The 25520-nt window shown below is 51.1% G+C and overlaps 1 protein-coding gene across 3 annotated transcripts in view; it reads right to left on the reverse strand.

Moving 5' to 3' along the window:
• Kazn (kazrin, periplakin interacting protein) overlaps nucleotides 1-25520 on the reverse strand; it is a 392507-nt gene that overhangs the window by 117533 nt on the left and 249454 nt on the right. The window contains exon 1 of one of the 3 annotated variants that reach the window (XM_028880665.2): nucleotides 10513-10969. The exons of the other annotated variants lie outside the window; for them this stretch is intronic. Within the exon in view, the coding sequence (XP_028736498.1) occupies nucleotides 10513-10720 (208 nt within the window). The 5' untranslated portion in view covers nucleotides 10721-10969. Of the gene's footprint in view, nucleotides 1-10512; nucleotides 10970-25520 lie in introns of those variants that run through there. 3 annotated transcript variants of the gene reach the window in all.

The following is a 25520-nucleotide window of genomic DNA, read 5'->3' on the forward strand; positions in this document are numbered from 1 at the left end:
AAAGGCTGTCCTGGTTCAGTGATGACTCCCAGCCCAGGCCAGATACTAGAAGCCCACAGGCAACAAGGAGTATCTCGGTGTGTGGACGTTTATATAGCCACAAACCCCAGTAATCCAATCCCTTATGCTTTATCTAAAAGGAGACATAGAGGTCACACCTGGCAGCCAGGGTGAGGAAGCCCAGCACATAGACCAGAAGCAAACGCACACCAAATCATGGACCCAGGTTGATGCCCCGAGAAGGCACAATAGGGCCTGCCTGGTGCCCCCGGGGCACTGGCGAACTCCCCTTCTCCTGGTGAAACCCAGGCCCTTTGTCAAGCATCAGTCACCTTCTCTGCTCTAGGCAGATCCTCAGGACAAGGAGAAGACCCAAAACTGAGCAGTCACAAATAACACACCATGGCTAAGGGGTGGTAAGGCCCAAGTCACTCCCTCTTTAAAGAGGCGACAACTGCAAACAGCCGAACAGGTGACGCACAACCTGTGATTAGCACTTGGGAGGTGGCAGTGGAAAGATCAGGAGTTCAAGGCCAGCCTAGGCTACAAGGCAAGCCCTTGTTTCAATGAACGGTTTTTGAGGGTTGGCTCAGTGGCTATGGGCAATTCTCTCCAAGCCTGACAAACTGAGTTTAATCCCATGGGCCCACATGGTTAAAGGAGAAAGTTGAGTCCCAGAAGGCATCCTCTGGCCTTCACACTTGTAAACAAATAAATTAACAAATGCAATTTTAAAAACCTTCAGAAGGGCCAGGTGGTGGCACACACCTTTAATCCCAGCACTCCGGAGGCAGAGGAAGGCGGATCTCTGTGAGTTCAAGGCCAGCCTCAGCTACAGAGTGAGTTCCAGTAAAGGTGCAAAGCTACACAGAGAACCCTGTCTGGAAAAACTAAAACCAAAACCAAAACCTTCAGAAGGAAAGAGTGTAGGATGCCCAACACCAGCCTGGATCTGTGGAATCCACCTCACCCTAGAATTTACTGAAGTCCACTTATCTTGGGGCTCAGCATGCAAAGGGTCACAGACATGGGCTGTCCACCTATCACCACCCAAGTCTCTGACCCCAAAGGAACTGAGAAAGTCCCCAGGACATGAAGAAAACAGGCCTCCTGGTGGTTCTCCTCCCCAGGGCAGAGAGAAATGAGAGAGGATGGAGGAAATGCAGACAGGCACACAGCTAAACAAGCCTACTTCCACACAGCCTCAGCGCCAACAACAAAGGCGTCCAGTGAGATGTGGGGCAGGGCGGGCGGAGGCTGGGCTCGGAGAGGCTGGAAAAACAGGCTCCACCGGTGGCTTTGGGGACCAGAACTTAAGAATGGATGAATCACAGACAAGAGCTGGCTTCCTCCGTCTCCTTAGCACCCAGCTCCTGAGAGCCAGGGATAGCAAGTTGAACAAAGGGCACAAAATTGCTGGGGGCTGCCTGGGGCCCCAAGTAGGGCATCTGAGCGCCCCGCTGTCTGCCTTACCACAGCAGGGGCTCGTGAGCTCACAAGACCAAGAACTGATACATGCTTCCTTGTACTAGACTCTAAGAACACAAGCCAGGGCGTGGATGAAAAGAGGGGGAAGGGATTAAAGAAGTCACGAGTTTAGCTAGGCTGTGTGTCCACTGCTGTTCACTACTGACACCCGTGGGAGAGAAAAGGACGCTGATGAAAATGATATCAGGACACACAGGGAAGCCAGAATGCATAGCATGGCCTCCCAAACCAACCTGACCCCAAAAAGGCAAAGGTTTTTAAAGTCTGGTCTATGGAATCCTGTGTCAAAATGCAGGGCTGGTGATGTAGCTCATCCGGTAGCTCATCTTGCCTACCATGCACAAGGCCATGGGTTTGATCCCCAGCATGGCATTAACAAACAAACAACAACAACAATAACAAAATAGTATTGTCATGTGCCTGTAATCCCAGGAACTGGGAAGTGAAAACAGGGGGGTCAGAAGCTCAAGGCCAGCCTGAAATAAGAGCCCCTGTTTCAAAAGGGATATATCATAACAACAAAAATACCAGGGCTCTTAAATACATAGATCCCTAGCTCAGTGATGTGGTAGTGCATACCAGTGTAATCTGAGCACACTTCAACCTCTGTGAGTTCGAGGCCACCAGCCTGGTGTACATAGAAAGTTTCAGGTCAGCCAGGGCTGCATAGTGAGACCTTGTGGAGAAGGAAAAGGAGAAGAACTACTCAAGGTCATCTTCAGCTAAAAGGTGAGTTCTAGGCCAGCCTGGAAGAGCCATAGCTAAAAAACAAACACAGCAAACCTTCATAGTAGCCGGCACCCCAGACCACTGGGATGGATCTACCTGAGTAGCTTCAGACTCCTGGGAGGAGGTCAATAAAGAGAGAAGAGGGATATCTCCCAAGAGCCTCCCTCAAGTGCCTTTTATTAGGACCCATCTAACCCTGAAAACCACCACTCATGGCTTCCTGGAGTACGTTCCTTTGCCAGGTTTCCGTTTCCACACCATGTGGACAGAACAAATTAACTCAGCCCTGCTTAGGCTCTCCACTCAAGCAAGGTCTGCATGCTGGCTTCCCAAACAGCAAGGGTGAGTGGGGACAGGACACTCTTGTCGCTTGGATCAGCTACCTGGTGGGATTCTGCGGGGAGAGGGTTAAGGGTGGATTCTCTAAAGGACAGAGAGGTAGGATCAGCTCTGGGTGCCAGATGCCTGAAAGAAAAGCCCATAGGCTGGGCTCAACAGCTCACAACTGTAATCTCAGCACTTGGGAGACTGATACAGGAGAGCTGTGTGTGCAGGCTTACCTGTTCTAGAGATCTCTCTCTCTCTCTCTCTCTCTCTCTCTCTCTCTCTCTCTCTCTCTCTCTCTCTCTCTCTCACACACACACACACACACACACACACACACACACACACACTGCAGGTGTATGTCTACAGTTCCATCACTTGAGATCAAAGTAGGAGGTCTAACAACTCAAGGTCATCCTCAGCTATATTCCAAGTTCAAGGCCAGCCTGGGCTACATGAGACCCTGTCTCAAAAAGAAGCAAACACAAAATTAAAAACAAAGATAGAAAAAAAGCCCATGGTTTCCATCACCCCAGCCTCTGCTGTGGGCCAAACTACAGGGAACAGCAGCCCTGCTGAAGGCAATCTGGAACAGACATTGAGTGCCTGGTAACTTCTTTGGGACTCAATGGTTTCATCTGTAAGATGGGGAGAATGCCAGCTGTCTCTTGGCCATGGGAATCAACAGACCGTAGCACCTGCATCAGAGCACCCCTCAGCAAGCGAGTTTGACATTAACCGGCCCTGCCCTAAGGCAAGGACACATTCTTCCCTGCCCTAAGGAAAGGGCACATTATTCCCTGCCTGGGCACACCAGATATTACAGTTAGGAGCCTGGTGTTGAGGCTGAGCAGGTAGGTGTGGGACTAAAGCTCCCAGGGGACCGGCTGTTGTTCTCACTTCTTTGTCCTCCAGGGAGAGCGTTTCTGAAGCTTTCACACAATGAAAAGGCAGGAACCACACTCAATGCCTGCGATAAAGTTACAGCCCCAACTGGCCTGTGCCACCCAACCTTCCTAATCTAGGCACCTGCAGATCAGCCACCAGGTGCCAGGTGGCGGGGGTTCCCTGGTTTAGTCCCCCAAATCCAGCATGTACACTGGGGACAGATACCACACTGCCCTCCCTCCATAGCCAGGGTACAGGGTCTCCAGGCCAGGGCTGAGCCATCGGGCGGGTCTCACCTACCTGCAGCTCCCACCTGGCTGGGAATTTCTTCCAGGTCAGGGGGTTCTACAGCATCTGCAGGGCCGTGGATATTGGGCAAGAGCTGAGAGGAATCACCATGGGCAGAGTCCTCCATCTGGCCTCTTTTGAAAGCATCCAAGCAGCAGACGAGAGAAAGCCTGAAGTCGCCACCATCACGCAGGCTTGCACAGGGGCTGCAGAGAAGGTGGTCCTTGGGAACTGGTGGCGATCCCGACGTTCCCCCTCCCTGGAAGGCGCTCATCTGATGCACACAGCATCCAATGCCTTTGCCGAGAGTAAATCCATTAAAATAACTACACACATGCACATGCACGCACTAGTGCACACCTCCTCACCCTGGCTCACCTCTCTGGGGTGTTTAAGCCCTTAGTGACTCATAGCCAACACAGGGCTCCTGGGTGATTGCTTTGGCCAACTTTAATGATGTGTTTGGCCGGGCTTATCTGCTGGGGGAAAAAAAACCTGTCTGCTTGAAAATCCACCTGATCTTCCATTTTTGACAACTTGCCCTATTATGATGACAGAGGCAGGCCTCGGGGTAGCCAGTGCTGTTTGCCTTGAATGATTAAAAGAAGCGTAAACGCTTCTCCCACCAGGGCTGAATGGCAAGTGGACCAGGTAACTCAAACTGGAATATTACAGAGAACATCAAGGGCGTTCGGCAACCATGTGGAGAATCCCCAGTGACTCACAAGGCCAGAGCAGCAGCCTTGTTCTGAGCCACCTGCTTGACGGAATCCCAATATACACCGGCCTCATGATGTACACTGGTGGTCCCAGCAACCGATAAGAAGAGGCAGGGGGCTCAGAGTTCAAAGCCCAGCTTGGCTACAAAGTGAGTACAAGGCAAGCCAGGGCTACATGAGACTACATACACACACACACACACACACACACACACACACACACACACCCTCAAAAGCTTGAAACAATGATGTATGTGGCGCATCACACCCAGCTCCATACACTTCCAGTACTTTAGACCTTGGGAATTCCCCGTCCCCATGGTGGCTGTAGCAACAGGCCCCACAGGGAGTAAGGACACTAATTAGACTCCTGTCCCAGCTCTAACTCTCAACTGGGTAAAAGAACTCTACACTTTACAGAAGGGTAAACGGAGGCTCTGGGTGTTCAATAACTTATTGGACGGCACACAACTTGTAAGGAACAGAACCCAGGAATTCTAACGGGTGTGCGTTTACTTCTAAAACTGGTGTTGTGGTGTAGGGGGCCACCAGCCCTGGCAGAGGATAAGATTCAGCCCAAAGCACCGGAACCACCACAAGGAGACACAGTAGCCACTGGGAAACCAACCTTCAAAATGGTTTACACCCCTGATCACCGGTACAGCCTGGGCCCTGGTAAACCTCCACCCTGCCCTGCCCCATGGGGATGGTAAATGAAGCCAGTTGATCTTAGTGGGCGGCTGCTGGGGGCGTCCCAATGCTGTGTGGAGTGGAAACTCTCTCACCCTCTTCCTAGAGGAAGGTCTTTGCAGAGCAGGTAATGGAAAGATCTCTCACTAAAATTGCTAGCGCTCAGAGATAAGTGAATGCTGGCTGGTGCTGCTTAAACCCAGAGTGTGGAGAAGACACACTTTTTGGATCTTGTAAGACACAAAGTTAAAAGAAGCCGGGCAGCAGTGGTGCCTTTAACCACAGCCCTGGGGAGGCAGCAGCAAGTGAATCTCTGAGTTTGAGGCCAGCCTGGTCTAGGATGGCCAGGGATACACAGAGAAACCCTGTTTTGAAAAACATACAAACAAAACCCCAAAACAAAGACAAACAAAAATGTTAAAAGAAAAAAAAAAACAAATTTAATAGAGTCTACCTATTTTAAGAACACCACATGGAGCCCAGGCGTGGGGGCGCACGCTTTTAATCTCAGCACTTGGGAGGCTGAGGCAGGCAGATCTCTGTGAGTGTGAGGCTAGCCTGGTCTACAAATTGAGTTCCAGGACAGCCAGAGCTGTTATACAGAGAAACCCTGTCTCAAAAAACCAAAGAACAACACGGGGTCCTTCTGTTCCTCCAAGATGTCGGTCTACAAGCTGGGTTGCACTCTTAGGCTGTGCTACCCACTGCCTGTGTGACCTTGGGCAAGTCTCTCAACTTTTCCAAGCACTGGTTTCCTTGGTAACCATACCTACTCCTGGCCGTTGCGAGGGCAGATGAAGACGAGCTTTCAGTTTAGTTTACGCTGACATGGGCTCATGGGAGCTGGTGCGCCAGGGTAAACTAACCGGTGTGCTAACGCCATGACAGCGCTAGAAGCAACGGGAAAGAAATGGTAACAAGGTCATAAAGACTTCAAAGGGTGGGCTAGGGACACAGGTCACACGGCAGAGACCTTGAGGAACAGCGTAAGGCCTTGGGTTAGATCCCTTGAGGGATTGTTTTCTTCTTTTAAATTTTTATCTTACATTGGGGCGGAAGCGATGCACACCTTTAATCCTAGCCCTGGGGAAGCAGAGGCGGGCAGTTCTCTGAGTTTGAGACCAGCCTGGTCTACAAACTATGAACTAGAAACCCTATCTCAAACAAACAAACAAACAAACAAACAAACAGACTTTTCTCTGACCAAGAGGTACAAAAGGTGCAGCATAAACCAGACATAGTGGCCCAGGCTGCAACCCCAGCACTCTGGAAGCAGCTCAGAAATTCAGGGGTGGTGACAAAAGTGGAGTCCAACCTAGGAAAGAGGTGACCACGTCTCAAAAACAAAGAAACAAAACACAAACCGAAAACAGTCAGTTCAGATGTAGACAGAATAAGCATCGAGTCCACGGAGACATGCTCTTTTCCAAACAGACTTGGAATGTCAGCCAATGGCAAAGTTCCCTTGCCTTAGGGACCTAGCACCCACAAGCCTCCTTCATATGCTTTTGTCTCTAACCACACTCTCTTAACAAGAGGTAGCCTCGTCCCACCAGCCAGATCCCCTCCCAGCTTCATTTTTCTGCACGGCATCTTCCGTCTCTGGATGTGTCTATCTCAGACACATTTGCCTATGGGAAATCTCCTCCCACGGAGTCTAAGAGTCTTGGAATCAGGCCTACAGTTGTTTTTGTTTGCTACTATATCTCTGACAGCTCCAACAGCACCTGGCTCTTAGCAGGTGTTCAAAATATATGACCGGATGAATGGACAATGACTGACCGACCAAACCAAATCCCCAGTTTAAGAACACCTAATGGACACCCGGCTCACTCTGCAGGGCCTAAAGGATCATGATTTCCCACATGGAGAGGCAAACTGGTCTGTCAGGTATCTCAAGGTCAGAGGAAACTGGGGAGTGGTGGAGTTCAGACTATACAAGCAGCCACTGCTTGTATCCTCGCCTCTGGTCGTTGGTCCATTTATCCTAGAGGTCAGAGCTATCACTCTTCCCGGGCCACCACCCTGTGGATCTCAGGGCAGGCTTCCTGAGCAATGTCAAGATGTCCAGACCTCCATCCTGAGGCAAAGCGTTCATTCCCAGACTGCCTCTCATCCAGCAAGGCATCTCTTCAGATCCTTAAGCTGAGCATCATGTCCAGCTTGGGACAAACGGCTGGATCTAAGAAGAGCAGCCACACAGCCTGGCTGGAGTGTTTATTTCCCCAACAGCTCCAGCTTGCGGTGCTAAGGCAAAGAGTTCCCATTTCCTTCCTAGAAGAAAACTCCCATAAACAGAAACCATTTCCGTGCTGGCTGCCACCGGCATCCAGCCATCATTGAAACTGTCCTTGATGACATACAAAGGCGGCTCAGCAGTTAAGAGCGCTTGCTGTTCTTGCAGAGGACCACAGTTCGGCTCCCAGCACCCACATCAGGTGGCTCACAGCCACTGGAAACTCTAGTTCCACGTGATCCAATACCCCTCCTCGGGCCCCTGAGCGTACCCACACATATGTGCATATAGACACATATACATACACATAAATAAAAATAAACTCAAGCTTAAATTAAAAAGGGGCCAGACACAGGGGCCAGAGATGTAGCTCAAGGTTAGTGCTTGCATAGTGTGCATGAGGTCCTGGGTTCGATTCCCAATACCAGATAAAACTGGGCATGGTGGCACACGCCTATAATCCCAGTGCTCAGCCTGTGAAGTCGGGAGGATCAGAAATTGAAGGACATCCTCGACTACATGTGGAGTCTGACTGGGCTACGGAAGACCCTGTAAAGGAAGGACAGTGGGAAAGGAAAGAAGGAAGGAAGAAAAGAGGGAAGAAGGGAAACAGATGAAGGTGGGTGACTAGTTGGGGAAAGGCAGCGTTTGCTTGATGACCTGCTGGCGTAACCTGTCTCCTGTAGGAACGCTGCCTGTGACCTGGGAAAGGTCATCTCGAACACCCTCTCCCCTCTAGAGACATGAGCACCCTTCCCCCTCCCGGGACACGCAGTAAGGGAGGGCTGTGGAAAACAATCGGTCTCTGATGTGAGAGGCAGGCGTTTCCCCGTTCGCAGCATGCCATTAGGATATTGTTATCATGAGCACAGGAATGGAGCCCATCTAGACACAGAGTCAACAGCTGTATCTCCGCCCAGCCATCTTCCACACGTTTACATAATAACAGCGTCCACAGCCACAACACATAGGCCTCAGATTCCTGACGCATTTTTACAGACGGGGCAAAAGTCATCATGACACACAGGTTCAAAAGGGCAGAGACAAGGAAGATAGCATCGCAACCTAATGGGAAACTGAGTCCCTGGGGGAGCGACAGGTGGTTCATTCAGCAAGTATGCCAGGCATGAAAAGGCCAGGCCTAATATTTATCATGCACCTGCTGTGACAGAGGCTAGGGGCGCTCTCACTCCTCTTCTTTTAAAAACATAATTTGTGTATGGGGGGGGGGGCTGGCACACGTGCGGGAGCTCACGTGTGGAGGTCAGAGGACAACTCTCTCCTTCCACCAAGTGGATGGGGGAATGGAACTCGAGTTCTTAGGCTTGGCAGAACTTGCCAAGAGCCTAAGATGGCTTTCCCAGAGCCATCATCGCCTGCCTGCTTTCTTGTTTATACTGGAGAGCAAATCAAACACTCTGGGTGAGCGCTCAACCACTGAGCTGTAGTACTTGGTACTTTTTATTTTGAGGCAGGGCCTCACTGAGCTGCCCAGGGTGGCCTTGACCTTACTGTGTTGCACAGGCAATCCATGAACTCAACATCCTCCTGTCTCAGTCTACTGAGAACCTGGAATGATAGGTATGAGGCACTCTGCCTAGCTGACACACAGCATCTTTTACATGATCACACCCCTTAGCGGGTACAGATTTCCACTGTGGATAAACTGAGTCTCAAAGAGATGACACAACCTGCTTAACCTGTGTGCTGCTATGTACATCAGCTGGCTCCTTCTCAAAGGAAAGAATTACTTGGCAGGTATTCTGTGGGTTCCCCAGCTCAGAGCAACCCACCTGGGAGCGGGATCAACATGCTAGGTTTTGCCATGCAACAGACAGAATCTGAGATGCCCAAGCCAGGCCAGGTATAGCCAGTGCCTGTAATCCTAGCATGGCAGAAGGATCTGGAGTTCAAAATCATCCTGGTCATAAGACCCTGCCTTAGAAAAATGAAATCTGAAATGCCAGCAAGGTTTAAGACGGTGAGAACTCTTAAGTGGCTCAGCCTCTGGTTTGTTCTGTGCCTATCTGCATGAAGAGAACACAGACAGCCTCACTCCCAAGTGGGGTTTCGGGACACTGCACAAAAATTACTACAACACAGTAAGGTGTTCAACAATCAATAATAATAAAAAAAATCCTGTGCACTTCCGTTGTTCCTGGAAAAGTGTTCAGAAGTTCAAACTGAAGGATGGCAGGCTCTTCTCGGAAAAGCCGGCAGACTTCCATCTAAATTGTTTCCCCGTTGGAGACAGGCGGATCCAGGGTTCCTGCCCCCACCCCATGACTTAACTTGGGGGCGGGTGGAGGGAGACAGCTGAGCCGGGAATGGACGCACCCACTGGGCGCATTTTAACACAGAACCACTGTACTCTACTTGGGGCGGATCAGCCAAGCACACGCAATTAGACCTCGGCGCTTGAGCTTCCCACGGCTGCAATTTCTCCTGGAGTTAAAGTGTATGTGAAAGGCAGCAATTTCTCTGCCCCGCTCCAGAGAATGCGAGTGGCTAGAGCGAAGAGGAGCTCTTTTCCGGACTTAAGGCAGCCAGATGGGTTACAGGCACTGTACAGGGGTCGCTCCAACTTTTCACTGAGCTAGCCCCTTACCCACACTTGCTCCAGGTCCTGCCCCTAGCTGGGTCTCCAGGCGCCACTAGATTGCAGGATCCTGACAAACATGGATTTGACCTCTCTCCCTGTAGTTAGTGCTTTGGGGAGCTCGAGTCGCGGAGCCAGATAGCCCTAAGACCCCCAGTTCCTATGCTGAAGAACTCTCAAGGGGCCGTCCCAACTTTGCACAGGGCTAGCCCCTTTCCGGTGCTCTGGATCTATTCCGGAGCTGAGTCTGTAGGCACCATGGGATCGCAGGATCCTGACAGGCATGGCCCTGACCTCTTTCCCTGCAGTCCTCCTGTGGTTCTAGAAGGGGGAGGGGTGCTGCCGGAGAGCCCCGAGACCTCAGGTCCTAAGCTTAAGAAGTCTTCTCATCCAGCGCGCCAACCGGCCGCACCCACCGGCGCTCGGGGACACAACTTTGCCACCAAGGGCTCGGAGCTCCCCGGCTCCGAGCGCCCCCGCGCGCCCGGTCCTGGCGGCTCCCGGACCGGGGCCTGCAGCCGCGCCACCCTGCCGGCCCCTCAAGCACCTACCCAGCTGGCTGCCGTAGCCATCGGCTGCATCGGGGACCGCCCCAGCTCGCTGCTGCTCTCGGGACCCTGCAGCGTCCGTGCATAGCTCGCAGGCTCCGGGTTCCGGGGCGCGCAGGGGCCCGGTGTCCCGCCCGCAGGACAGAGCCGGCTGGCCGTGTGCCGCGAGCTGGCGGACGCGCTCCCACGAGCCGGAGTCGGCCGCCCGCATCCCGTGTGCCCGGGACGCGAGGCCCCACGGCGGCACGCGGGGCTCTGACGGCGGACGCCCGGCTCACAGCCCGCGGAGCCGCCGCCGCATCGGGCCACCCACGCGCGCCCAGCCAGCGATCTGAGCCACGCCGGACGCCCGGCAGTCCGCGGCCGCCGCACCGGAGGAATCCGGCACGATCCTCTCACGTGGGAACAACTCCAGATCCCGGGGCTCCTCCTCCAGCTCCTTCCGGGCTAGCGAGGTACCCTCTGGCCACTCCCCGAACACGCCTCCTCTTGTACCACGTTCTCTACTCGACCACACCCCCGCCCCACTCCTCCTTGGCGCCTACTGGCCCCCTGTGCGTCTGGCCCCAAGCCACCGCCCCCCACCCCCATCTTCTCCGCCCCAACCCTTCCTAGAGAAACCAAGGATCCGATAGGTAGATGGTTGGCCCTGTCCCAGGGATCCAGAGTCACAGTACTCAAGCCCAGTGTGCCAGAAGAAAGGCTGCAGGCCGGTGCCTGGCACTCCAGTGTGCTGGCAAGTGAAGTGACGTTCTGTTCTTAGGGGACAGAGGTTTACTAGGCCAGTCAAGCTCAGGACTAGATGGTACTTTGGAGAGTGTGCGAGTCTGCACCCACTGCTGGAGTGGCCTGGAGTGGGTGTTCCAGGGACTGGCCATGAGCCTGTAAAGTGCTTTGCAGCTGGGAGACCCCTTTGATCTGAGATTACAATGCTCTTTAGAGGGACTAATTATTTCCCCACAGCCCTGGGAGCAGGGTTGGCTTTCCCTTGCTGTAGACTCCAGGGAGCCAGGCTGCACAGCCAGGTGTGATGAGTCTCGGAGCTCACCACTACTACCACCCCTTAGGTACACGCGGTTATGACCCGTGGACTCTCCGTGTCCTGGCCTGTGAGCTGTGAGAGTCTCTTGGCCACTCACAAATGGCTCTCCATCCAGCTATGGGAACAAAATTACTTGCTTCCGAGTCTGAGACGTTTTACAGTCACTCTCTGGACCAGAGGAGAGAAGCCCCGCCTCTCCTCAACCACAGGGACTTGGCTCCTAACCACCATGGCTTTCCAGTTTCCATTCCCTTTCCTCCTGGGAAACTGGCCCAGCTGAGGAGTCTACCGGGGTGCCAAGACCCTCCTCCCCATCCCTGACTCCTAGCCCTGATCACCATGGAGGGCACCGGGCACGCCAAGCGCTGCTGCTGGTGGTGTCCCCAACAGTGCAAGAAAACGGCCCGTGGCTTAAACACCCAGTCCTTCAAGGGGAAGGACAGGGACCTGGCACCAAGCCACAGAAGGTCCCAAGCCCACTGCATTTACTGGAATGAGAAGCAGAAGAGGATAGCTCTCTCTGAACCCTGGAAGGTAATGCTGGAAAAATCTCATCCTGGAGACACCTCCCGTGTGTGTGTGTGTGTGTGTGTGTGTGTGTGTGTGTGTGTGTGTGAATGCAGGGAGTGCTGAGGCAGGTTTCATCTGGCTCTGTTCTTTTGACTTAACCACCCCTTCTGTCCTGGCTAGTTTTTATTGTCAACCAGATACAACCTAGAGTTGACTGAGAAAAGGGAACCTCAATTAAAGGATTGCCTGGATCATATTGGCCTGTGAACGTCTCTGTAGGCTGCTGCTGTCTTGATTAATAACTCAATTAATAAAGGATATTGGAAGGCACAGCCCACTCTGGGGAGTACCATCCCTAGGCAGGTAGTCCTTGGCTGTATAAGAAAACCAGATGAGTGAGTGACCCAGGGAGCCAACCAGCTCATGGTCTTCTTCCACGGTTCTCACATTCAGTTCCTTCTCTGACTTCCTGCAATGATGGACCGTGTCCTGAGAACATGAACTGAAGTAGACTCTTCCCTCCCTTAAACTGCTTTTGGTCACGGTGTTTACTACAGCAACAGAAAGCTAACTAGAACACCTTGTCTATTAAATGTCTTACAAAAGCTGGACATAGTGGTTCAGCAAGCTAAGGAGTTCCAGGCCAGCCTGGGCAGTAGAGTGAGTTCCAGGCTAGCCCAAGTTTCAGTATCATGCCCTGACTAAGAAAACAGCAATAACAAAACAAAACCATTAGAATTTCATTTCCACAAAGAAACACACTTTCACCACGGTTACTAAAGTACAACGAACTCTTGGTCCACTTTCTATTTCCCCACTTCCTGTTTATTTTGTTTTCTTCTTCTTCTTCTTCTTCTTCTTCTTCTTCTTCTTCTTCTTCTTCTTCTTCTTCTTCTTCTTCTTCTTCTCCTTCTCCTTCTCCTTCTCCTTCTCCTTCTCCTTCTCCTTCTCCTTCTCCTTCTCCTTCTCCTTCTCCTTCTCCTTCTCCTTCTCCTTCTCCTTCTCCTTCTTCTTCTTCTTTTAAATGCAGAGCCTCATTTATGTTGCCCTGAGTAACCTAGAACTCACTATGTAACTGGGGGTGACCTTGAACTTGCACTGATTCTCCTGCCTGAGTGTTGGAATTACAGGTGTGAGCCACCATGCCTGTTTTCCCACTCTTGTTAGAGACATGCCCTTAACTCCAGCACAATGGAAAAGAGCACAGGCACATGGGTAGATAACAGTGACCACTTGGCTTTGGTTAGGGTAACACTAGGGTGTGGCAAGGACTGTGGTCGGTCCCTGTGGAAGAGACCATAGACTTCATGCACAGGAATGTGGGCTCAGTATTTCCAGATACTCTTCTTAGTCTGGGATATTGATAATTCTTTATAACTTAAGAACAGGGGCCAGAGACATGGCTTAGTGATTAAGAGCACTGGCTGCTCCTGCAGAGGACCCAGGTTTGAGTCCCGACCCCAACGTGGCTGCTTACAACCATCTGTAACTCTAGTTCCAGGGGCTCTGACGCTCTCTTCTGGCCTCTGTGGGCACCAGGTACCCACGTCGTGTACATACATGCAAGAAAAACACTCAGTCACGTAAAATAAATACATCTTAAAAGCAGAAACAACAACCTTAAGAACAAGAAAAAGAGGAAGAATAATGAAGCTAACGTGTCTAGAAGTTTCTGTGTTGCTTGACCCTTGACCACCAGTGCTCTCTCCAGGACAACCTTAAAGAAGCGTGCACAGACTTCCCAGAGACATATCAGTCACCCAGGCTACTTACAAGGTCACAGCCCTGGGGAATTTCCACTGCTCTCCTTATTCAGCAAAGTTAGGCCCTGGTTCAGCTGTGTGTGTGTGTGTGTGTGTGTGTGTGTGTGTGTGTGTGTGTGTGTACATGCACACATGCATGCAAGTCCCACACTGAAGATCAGAACATCACTTGAAAGTTGGGTTCAGTTCACTTCCCCTAGTTTTCTGGGAGTTCACAAAATGCCTGGGCTTCCCCGAGTCTCCTGCTCACAGCTTTCCTTGCAGGCAGGATCCTGCTAGCCAAGGCTGAGCTATGTAGTCTACCAGAACACTATCAGCCAGGCGCTTCCTTCAGGAACCTTTCTGGAAAACACTGGGCCCACATTCCTGTGCACCAAGTCTACAGCCTCTACAATAGGAAGTGACCACAGTCCCTGCTGCGCCCTAGAAGGCTACCCAGGGCCCAGGAGACCTTTCTGCCCCAGATTCATAACAAGATCTGAGAGCCACATACTGATAACCCATATCCTGCTGGAGCAGCCTGGCCAGGTCTGGAACACCCCAGAGTGGGCCCCAGTGGACACGCCACAGCAGGGCTGGCTCTTGGGGGTTCTAACTGGGAAACCACAAGGGTCCTGTGCTCCAAAGGGATGCTGTGCTGGGATTCAATGCTTTGAAGGTTGCCTTGAAATTCTTAAATGTTTTGATGTGTACGTGCACTTCATGTGGGTATTCATGTGTACGGAGGCTGAGGACAACCTTGGGTACCATTCTTCAGGTTCTACTCACTTTTTTTTTTTTTTTTTGAGACGGAGTCTCTTCCTTGCCTAGAGCTCACCAAGTGAACTGAGCAGGCTGGTAGGCCACTGAGCCCCTTCCCAGTACCAGGATTACAAGTGTGCTTTGTGCCTAGCTTTTTTTTTTTTTTTTTAAACATGAATCCTAAGGGATGATCCAATTCAGGTTTTTAAAAGAATTTTATCCAGCTCAATTTATTAATTTTTTTTCAAACTATGGGTCCTCCTGTTGCCCTGAGACCTGGGAATTCACTTGCAAAGGACCTAGAAACCAGTGCTGGGGGAAGCTGTACCTAGGGTTCAGTTTGCTCTGTCCTTGACCAGGGCCCACACGTCTGGCCTCTGCAGGGTAGCAGAGGGAAGATGTGGAGGTCAGAAAAGCAGCTGGGTTGGTGGGTTCCCAGCACCCATTGTGGAGACTGGTTGGATGGTATAGAGGGGTCAGTGGTTGGAAAGTCAAAGAGATGACTTCCATAGCCCAGCCAATGGGCAGTGACTTCTCTGGCTCTAGGCTCTGAGGCCAGGTGGTATCCCCCTGACCTTGACCTCGGGCTGACAGGGAGCCACCAAAGAAACCACAAAGAGCCTGGGGACACAGGGGCCAGTGCAATTTCTTGCCCTGTCTCCTCATTCTCAGGAGAACTCCACCAGATTACGGGAGAGCACTCAAGACAGACTGGGTTTAAAGGGCAAACCCAGCAACGTCCTATTTGGAGGCACTGCCAACTGCTTCAAGTTGTACATTTGAGCCCAGGGGAGATTTCTGGGTACTTTTTTCTTGATTATGTTTCTATTATGACATTTTAAACAGATTTTTTTCTTTAAAAAATGTATTAATTTAGCCTGGCGATAGTGTCTCACGCCTTTAATCCCAGCACTTGGGAGGCAGAGGCAGATGGAGCTCTGTGAATTTGGGGCCAACCTGGTCTATAAGAACAAATTCCAGGATAGCCAGGACTACACAGAGAAACACTGTCTCCAAAAAACCAAAGGGGTTTTTTTTTTTTTTGTTTTTTTGAGACAGGGTCTCCCTAGCCTCAGATGCCCTGGAACTCACTCTGTAGACCTAGGCCTTGCACTCACAGAGATCCGCCTGCCTCTGCTTCCTGAGTGCTGGGATTAAAGGTATGCGCCACCACATGTGGCACAAAAAAGTGTATCCGCTTTTATTGTGTGTGTGATGTGTGTGTGTGTGTGTGTGTGTGTGTGTGTGTGTGTGTGTGTGGTGTGTGTGTGATGTGTGTGTGTGTGATGTGAATGTGTGTGTGTGTGTGTGTGTGTAGCAAACACTAACAGGAAGTGCACTAGTCTCCTACTGCTGTGTAACAAGTTCCCCCAAACACAGCCACATGAAACAAGGATGGTCAGGAATTCAGGGGTGGAACGGCAGGGCTCTCTGGTTCTAAGTCACTTGTAGGTTGCAGCTGTGTGCCTGCTGTTAGCTCAAGGCTCCCCCGGAAAGCAGCTGCTTCCAGACACGCTCCCATGGGGACATTCAGTTCCTCCTGGGGGACCCCTGCAGCCTCAGCTCACGGGATGGCGGTTCTAACGAATAGCAAAAGCCAGTGTGCCCTGATGGAAGCTCACCTTGGAAATGCGACCCGTCACCATTTTCCTATTCTGTTCACTGGGGTGCATCACTAGGTTCTCATGCTGTTGGTGGGGACTAAGTGAGAGTGTTGACACCGCGAAGTGGGAATCGTGGGGATCTTTCGGAAGCTGCTCACCTCAAGAAGCAGAGACCATTCCTGGAGACAAAGACAACGACTCTCAAATCCAGCTCTGAGATTCATGATTTCAGGCAGACAGTTTCAGTCTTGGAGCTCCGGTCTCCCTGACAGTGTGACGCTGGTGGTAACTGCTGGCTGGGCTGAGCTGAGGCTGCTGGGAAATGAGCTGTGCCTGTCAATCTCTCAGCTGTATCTGGCACAGTGACACCTCTGCTCCTGGAGGGAAGGACATTTCTTAGGAGAAGCTAAGTGACAAGCCATTGCTCCTGAGACACACATGTCCCCCTGCAGCTGCTCCTAGGGACTCTAGTGGGACTCCAAAGCCCTTTGGCAAGCCCTGGGCTGCCTCTGTGTCTGAGGCCACAGGTGGGGACAGTGTTGATCCCCTTGGCCATCCCAGCAGGACTCCGGGGCACAGGTGCAGCGGGAAGGATTAGATGGGATTTTCTCCCAGCCCTGCTCAGCCCTGGTTCTCAGTGGGTGAAGGATTTGACCCAAACTTCCCCTTCACCATCTGCCCTGCAAGGCTGGAGACTTTTGTGAGCCTGTCATGACTCACCGTGCCCTTTGACGGTCTTCTCAGGGCCCCAGATGCCCTGGCCACAGTCTTGCTCTTTCTATGGGCTCCAAAGGGTCTGGAGGCAGAAGGCTGAGCCCTAGCCCTGGGCAGCACAGGGCATTAAAGCGTCTTCCAGAACACCGCTCACCACAGTGTCGGGCTGCTTGGGCTGTCTTGTGAGATAGGGTCTCACTATGCGTTCTGTTTTGGAAAATATATTTTATACCGTGTGTGTGTGTGTGTGTGTGTGTGTGTGTGTGTGTGTGTGTTTGTGTGTGTGTGTGGTTTGTGTGGGTGTATGTGTGGGCTTGTGGAGGTCAGAGGAAGACTTGCAGGAAATGGATCCAACTCAAGTTGTCAAGCTTGGTGGCAGGCAGGATGACTTCTTGAGCTCGATAATTTCTCTGAGACCCTCCTGCCTCCACCTCCCTAGTGCTGCACCCACAGATCGGTGCAACCGTGCCCTCCTCCAAGCTGGATTCTTCTGGAAGTGGGGTCTCAGGTCCCTGCTGGCTTTGAACTCACTGTGCTGCCACGGACGACCTTGAAATCCTAATCTTCCTGCCTCCATTTCCTCAGTGCTGGGATTACAGGCACGGACCATCAAGCCCAACTCCCTCAAGATAGTCTTTTTTTTTTAATTGTAGTTGTTGCCATTTGTTTTATTTTTATATTATATTTTAAATATATAAAATATAGTTTATATATTTTTATTTTTATATTTTGTATCTCTGACAGTTCTGGAACTTCCCATGTAGCCCAGGCTGGCCTTGAATTTACAGAATCAGATGAGCTCAGCCTCTGAAATTCTGTGATTAGAGGTGTGTCCCTGTGCTAGGAGACACTTAGCTTTTTGTTTGTTGATTTGTTTGTTTAACAGGATCTCAAGTAGCCCAGGCTGACCTTGAACTCCTGATCCTCCTGACCCCACCTCTTAAACGCTGATATTTCAAGGATGTGCCGCCATGCCCAGCTCCAAGATGGATTCTTCCTGGGATGAGAGGATAAGTCCTCCCCCATCAGGACTCCCCTTATTCTCCTCCTCTAAGCCTCATTATATCAGGGTCAGGAGGTTTCCAACAGATGTTTAAAAATGGCAGCTTCTCAGGAGAAAAAGTCTATGTGACAGCAACATTGGAAAGTATTTATAGAGCACTTAGCACTACTTCACATGTTTTTCATCCAACAGCCCCACTCCCAGAGGTACAGAAACAGAGAGGTCAAGTCACTATCCCAGAACTGCACAGCAACTGCCTGATGGAGCGGAGACTCAGGCCCGTGCAGTTTGGCTGCACACTAACAGCCATCACGCTACCTTGGCAATATTTGTGATTTGTTAAGTATTTCCGTCACCCCAGGGACCATGCTCACTCAGCCCGAAATCTATCCTATCCCCACATTCTGGCTGAGGATACTGGGGATGAGGGCAATAAAGGGATTATGTCAGATGGGACCGGTGAATGGACGCAGGGTTGCTGAGGGGAACTGCCTTCCACAGAAGAGCTGTGTTTCTCTCTTCAGTGCTAGTGTCAAGCTCAGGGTCTCACAAATGCTGAGCAAGCCCTCTACTGACTGAGCTACAGCCTCAACTCTTGCACACTCGTGAACAGGCCACAAGAGCCTCGCTCAGCAGTGAGTCTGCCACTCTTGACTCATGGCCGCCCCCAGTGGCCACAAAGAGAACTGCATCCCTCCTCTTTCAAGGCCTGAATCCAGGGGCTTGGGCCCTGGGAAGAGCTCCGTCAGGTCCACCAGTCAGGCACACATACCCTAGCAAGTGTCCAAGGAAAGGTAATAGTTACTGGTGCTGAGAAGGCTTCGTAGGTGATGTGCTTGCTGCCTGAGGAGCTGAGTTCAGATCTCTTACACCCACATAAAAAGCCAGATGTGGTAGTGTGGCCCCAGTACTGAGAGACACAGACAGGAAGATCCCTGGGTCTTGCGAGCGAGCCAGTCCGGCAGAATCAGTGGGCTCAAGGTTCTGTGAGAGAGCGTGTCTCAAAAACTATGAATGAGAACTATTAAGGAAGACACCTGGCCTCCACAAAGCACTCACACACAAGTGGCATGCGCCATGCACACACGTGCACACACAGAAACACATACACAAATATACAGTGTATGCACACATCAAGATATGAGCTACTATTTGCAGAGTATCCCCACGTCTGTGCTAGGTCCTACTGGGTACATAGTATGTAGATGTCATCTCATCAGTGGGTAAACATGATCATTATTGTTAAGGGTGATCAATAATATTAGCTGAAGCACTTTACACACACCTGCCCAACTTAATCCCCAGTCTAGATATATAAGTAGTATTATAGCCCCCATTTGATCAGCGAGGAATAGCAAGGTCCAGGGAAATGTAGCGAGTTCCCCTCAAACACACATCTAGAACAAAGTGGTGTCAGGATTCAAACTCAACAGCTCCATCTCCACAGCCTGCTCCACAAACCATTCCCTCATTACCATAAGTATCCCAGTGAAGGCAATCGGTGTAGACACATGAAAAGATGTGCCTAGGATCACACAGCTGCTAAACTGAGACCAGCACTACAGCCAAGTGTGTCTTCATTTACTTACTGACCCAACAGCCAGTGTCACCCCAGGGCCAGGCCCTATCCAAGGCTGCTGTGGAGGTGACTATGTGGCTATGCCTCCATGCTGCCACAGAGTATCCCTAGGACACTCAGCTTAGAAAGTCAAAATGCTCGCAGCTGAGCCGGAGCCAGCCCATGAGCTCAGAGACCTTCCCCAGGTTGGAGGTGAGCATGAATTCTAATAGTGGCCACTGGGGGCAGAAGAGGGCCAAGGCCAGTCTGCACACTGGAGTGGGTTTCCTGGGTCCCTGAGTGCCCTAGGGGCTCTTGCACCAGGTACCGAGGTATGCATCTTCCTAACCCTGATATGGGAGGCGGTTCCACAGAGAACACCCCTCCCTTGAGAGCTGCACTTCACTCCTGCACTTAATCTGCTGCTCTTAGGCCTCTGGGGGGTTTGTGTGGGGTAGGGTAGGACGGGGTGGGGGTAGCACCTCAGTGGAGCCCACATGATAGAACAAAACACTCTTCTAAAAGTTGGGCGATGAGATCGAGGAAGAGGAAGTGGGGGAGCCCCACGACGTTCTTCAAGGGAACGCCCCCATGACTGGAAGCCCTCCGACAGAGCTCACCCTTTAAAGGTTCCATCATCTTCAAGAAGCACCAGGCAGGGGGGTGGGGATGGGATGGGGACCAAGTTTCTAGCACAAAGGCCTAACCAAACCACAGCAAGGCAGCGAAGCCACAAGGACCCAGGCCAGGTCCCAGCAACACTGGTGGTTTCTGCTCTGTTCTCAGCACTCCTGAGCTCCTCTCTGGTGGCCCTGCTCTTCTTCCCGAGCCTAACTCTGGATGTGGGAGTCATAGCTCACCTCATTGTCAATGTCACGTCTGTCACCATGACCTGCAGGAACATGGAAAACAAAACACACTATGTGGTGAGGTAAGGGTGAAGAGGAGTCCCAGTGCTTAGGAAGTAGAGGCAGGAGGATCCTAAGTTCAAGGTCATTTTGGGCCACACAGAGGATTTAGGGCAGCAGTTCTCAACCTTCCTAATGCTGTGACCCTTTAATACAGTTCCTTATGTTGTGGTGACCCCAACTATAGAATTATGTCATTGATACCTCATAACTGTCATTTTGCTACTGTTTATGAATTGTGATGTAAATATCCGCTAGGCCTCCCCACAATGGGGGTCGCGACCCACATGTTGAGAACCTCCGACTTAGTGGGAGGCGGGGAGACCTTCAGTGTTCTATCAGCTCTTGCCCTTGACTTGCCAGCAAAGTGGGGCATCTGTCCCCCTTCCCAGGCCTGTTTCTTCACATGCCCATGGAGGTTAGAACACCTGTCTATGTGACAGGGATGCTACATGAGGAGAAAAGAGGACCCACCATGGGTGGGACAGTCCGTGTCACGGTAGAGAGTCAGCCACATGGACAGTCGGCTTCAGAGCTGGACAGTGAGAGAATCACCTTCCACCATTTCAGCCTGCCCTCTGCATTGTCTAGAGTCCGTACCTGTCCTTAACCAGACCCCAGTGCACAGGATGCTCTTGGTCCAACTGGACATTGGCATGAGAAATAACCATGGCCTTGAGGGCTGGAAATGTGGCTCAAATTGGTGACTGCTTGCCTAGCATGCTCCAAGTCCTGGGTTCCAGTCCTAGGACCATATAAAAATGAGCAATGTAATGCATACCTGTGGTCCCAGCCCTTGGGAGATGGAGGCAGAGCAATCAGAAGTTCAAGATCATCTTTGGCTACTTGAGAGTTTGAGGCTAGCCTTGACCACAGGATCCTATCTCAATCAATCAATCAATCAATCAATGGAAGGAAGGAAAACAAAACCAAAAGGAAACGACTGCAGACATGGACAGGAGTTTGATCGTAGCTGTTGGGACATGGGTGCCTAAATACTGGGCCTGAGCTGAGCCTTTGCTACCCACTGCATAGGAAATAAGATGGTCCCGAAGAAGACCTGGCCAGTTAAGAACGGTGAAGTCTTTCCAGGTGAGTGACGAGTCCCGGGGATGTTAGCCTGCCTGCACCTTTAAAGCCAAAGAGCCCCTCTCCCCAGAGACATTCAGCTCCCCGGTGGCTCTGGGCAAGTTGCAACAGAGGAAGATCGGCCTGTGTCTTCTGCGGGAAAAATCTCCAAGCGCCCTGCAAACAGCAATTAGGCACCCCCAAGCCAAGGACTCTTTAGCTGTTCAGAGACAAAGCAGTGTGGGTAAGAAGAAACTGGAGGCCCAGAGAGGCTCAGACACTTGGGGGGTGGGCACACAACAAATCCAGGACCCATGGGGGTTGCTCCTAGCATCTCTGAGTGAGCAGTTCTTCAAGTGTGGCCTTGGGACCCGGGGCATTCACCTGAGTCCACACTGCTGCCGCCAAGGATGAGACACACACACCAGCCTCAGCGGCACCCGGACCCCCTGAACGAGGAATGGAGGAAGTGGGGTCTTTTTTCCCTTGGAGGAAGTTCCTTCCTGTGCGGCAGCCTTCCCAGTGGGTAGACTGAGGCTGAAATGGAGACAAGGTCACATTTCTAGAAGCTGTTGGGCTCATGGTTACATAACGTCCCTTCTTCCACACTGACAGTTTCCTGTAGTCAGAGTCCAAGCTGGGGGCCTTCCTCATCGGCAGGCCACCTGCTCGGGCTCTCGGGAGGCCTGTCTGCACACGCCTGTGCCTGCTTCTCTGTAATTAGGGGCTGTGTATGCCTGCCACCCACCCACGGGTACTCGGGCACATCAGCGGCGGCCGCTGCCGCTTCTCCAATCAAGAAGGCAGAGCCCAACCCCGCCCCCTTCACCTCTGCAACATGAAGATGACACTTGGAAATTTCAGGCTGTGAGGAGTGCAGAGGCTCCGGAAAGGGCAGGAAGGAGCCAGGCTTCACATCCATAGGCCCCCAAAAGGGCCAGCCTGAGAGCGGGTCAATCATTCTGCTCTCTGGACAGGGAGAAGGGGTTATAGGTTCTCAGGGCTGGAGATTGACCCGGCCCCTGGTCCCAGTGGGACTAATTAGAATGTGTTCTAAATTCTTTTCCTCGGAATTGTCCTCCAACGGTCTTCGAATGGGTTTCTGGAGGCAGATTTGTTGAATAGATATGTAGGAAGCGCTGACGTCTCTCCCTAAAGTTTCCCAAACAAACAAGCAAGAGTGTGTTTGGTGCGCGAAGCGGCGTTCTTTCGTTTTAGAGATGTGACCTTTAGAAATAGATGGTTTCTACCACCCCGGGCCCAGTGGGGCTGATTCAGGGATTCTGAGAGGCAGGGTGGGTCAGATCCCAGCTCCTGTCAGTGAAAGGTAGGGGCCAGTCTTAATGGAACTCTCTGCTCCCAGAGCCCAATACAAGCACTTATATTTATCATTTTTATTATTACTGTGTTTTTTTTTTTTTTCTGAGGCGGAGTCTCATGTAGCCTAGACTAGGGTAACCTCCCTGTGTAGCTGAGGATAACCTTGAACTCTAAACCCTCCTGCCTTTACCTCCCAAGTGTCAGGACTGCTGATGTGTACCACCATGCCCAGCACTTTTTCTTCTGTATTCCCCCTCCCCTCAGGGCTTCTTTGGAGCCCTGGATAACCCTGACAGGTCCCTTCCATAGCTCCAGCCCTTCCCTCATCCTACCTAAGAAAATCATTTCACATCCCAATAAGACACAGAGTTTTAATCTAGGCCATCCACATGGGCCTCTAAGCCCACCATCCATCCTATATTTCATATAATCCCTCAGCTTCCCTGTGAAAGTAGGTTATTTATTGACTGTGGTGGTTTGTTTGAATGAGAAGTGTCCCCCACAATGTGGGGCATCTGAACACTTGGTCCCCAGTTGGTGGCGCTGTTTGGAGAAGTTTCGCTGGGGCAGCCTAGCTGGAGGAAGTATGTCACGGGGGCCGGTGGGGAAGCTTTGAGAACTTAAGGTTCCATCTCCTCCCGTTTCCTCTCTCTGCTACATGACCACCGTTAGTGTGTGAGCTCTCAATTTCCTGCTCCAACCACCATGCTGCTGAGCTTGTCTGCTATGATGGACTCTTTTCCCTCTGGAACCACGCCCCGACCCTGGCATTTTGTCACAGCGACACAAAAGTCACTAATGCACTGTCCTTATAACCACTGTAAGCCTGGGAAGCTGAGGACAAGGAATGGAAGAGAAGGTGTCCAGCCAGTGACCCACAGGGCCAGATCGACCAGTTAACTAGCACATTTTCCTTTTCTCGTATGGCACTTGTGGTGGCTATTCCGGGCAGTTAACTTGACTACATGTGGAATTAACCAAAACCTAAGCTGCTGGGTACAGCTGCGAGAGATTTTCTTGATTGGATCATGTGAGGTGGGAAGATGCACCTTTAATCTGAACCACGCCTTCTTCCGGTGGCAGCCCTAGGAAAGACGGGGAAGAAGGAAGCATTTGCTCTTTGCCCGTTTGCCCTTGCTCTCACTGGCAAGTCCATCCCTTCACCAACTGGCATGAGAGCCTACTTCCTCAGGATTCTGGAGTATGCTGAAGACCAGCTGAGGCATCCAGTCCGGTGGACTGAGCAGCTACTGGCTTCCTGGACTTTCTGTTGGGAGACAGCCAGTGTTGGGCTAGCTGGACCATAGCCTGCAAACCATGCTAGTAAATCCCACGTGTGTGTGTGTGTGTGTGTGTGTGTGTGTGTGTGTGTATTGTATATTATATACACACATATATATTCTATATAAATAAATTCTGCTCCTTTAGATAACCCTAATACAGTACTCTACTAAAAAAAAAACATTTTATTTTACCTTCCTTTTTTTGAGACAAGAACTCATGTAGTCTCAGCTGGCCTTGAACTCTTTCCTCTGTAACAAGAGATGACCTTGAAGTCTTGAACCTTTTGTCTCTACCTTCCAGTGTCTGGATTACAGGTATGTTCCACTATGACTGGCCTGAAAAAAATTTAATTTAATTTTATTTCTGTCTCTGTTTCTGTCTGTCTCTCTGTCTCTGTCTTTGTCTCTCTGTGTTGTGTACGTGTGGGTGCAGGTGCAAATGGAGGCCAGAAGAGGGCGCCAGAATCCTGGAACTGAAGCTGTGAGCTGCCTGCTGTGGGTCCTGGGAACCAAACTCTGTATCTTTTGGAAGAGCAGTAAGTGCTCTTAACCACTGAGCTACTTCTCAGGCCCATGGTGAAAAACATTATAAACACTAGTTTCAATTACTATGAGGCTTTATTAAAAGTCCTATGCAGCCGGGCGGTGGTGGCACACACCTTTAATCCCAGCACTTGGGAGGCTGAGGCAGGCGGATCTCTGTGAGTTCGAGGCCAGCCTGGTCTACAAAGGGAGTTCCAGGAAAGGCATAAAGCTACACAGAGAAACCCTGTCTCGAAAAACCAAAAAAAAAAAACAAAAAAAAAAAAACAAAAAAAAAAAAACAAAAAAAAATCTTGCGGGGTGTTGGTGGTGCACGCCTTTAATCCCAGCACTCGGGAGGCAGAGGCAGGCAGATCTCTGTGAGTTCAAGGCCAGCCTGGGCTACCAAGTGAGCTCCAGGAAAGGCACAAAGCTACACAGAGGAACCCTGTCTCGAAAAAAACAAACAACAACAAAAAAGTCCTATGCCAGTTCTAGTGTAGTGTGTGTGTGTGTGTGTGTGTGTGTGTGTGTGTGTGTGCGTGCAACCTGCAGGGGTCAACTCTCCCCCTCTACCACGTGGGCCTGAGGATCAAACTTAGGCTGTCAGTCTTGATAGCAAGCACCCTCAACTGCTGAGCCATCCTGCTGCCCTAGCCAACATTTTAAAATTAAGGTAGTTTATACCTTGGGGTGAGATGGCACGTACTTTTAATACCAATACTTGGGAAACAGAGGCAGGTGGATTTCTGGGAGTTTAAAGCCAGCCTGGGATAGGTCTACACAGAGTTCCAGACCAACCAGGTCTGCACAGTAGGACCCTGTGGATAAAAAAAAATCTTACAGTCCTATTTTTAAAGCTTTTTATTCCTGTTTTTGGAAGAAAGTTCAGGAAATACAGTGACATTGAACTCCATTCCATTTCATGTGGTCACAATGCGCCCTGCTGCCTGTCTTGACTGGTTCCCTGTTTCC

Source organism: Peromyscus leucopus, chromosome 2, assembly GCF_004664715.2.
Source record: "Peromyscus leucopus breed LL Stock chromosome 2, UCI_PerLeu_2.1, whole genome shotgun sequence".
Lineage (NCBI taxonomy): Eukaryota > Metazoa > Chordata > Mammalia > Rodentia > Cricetidae > Peromyscus > Peromyscus leucopus.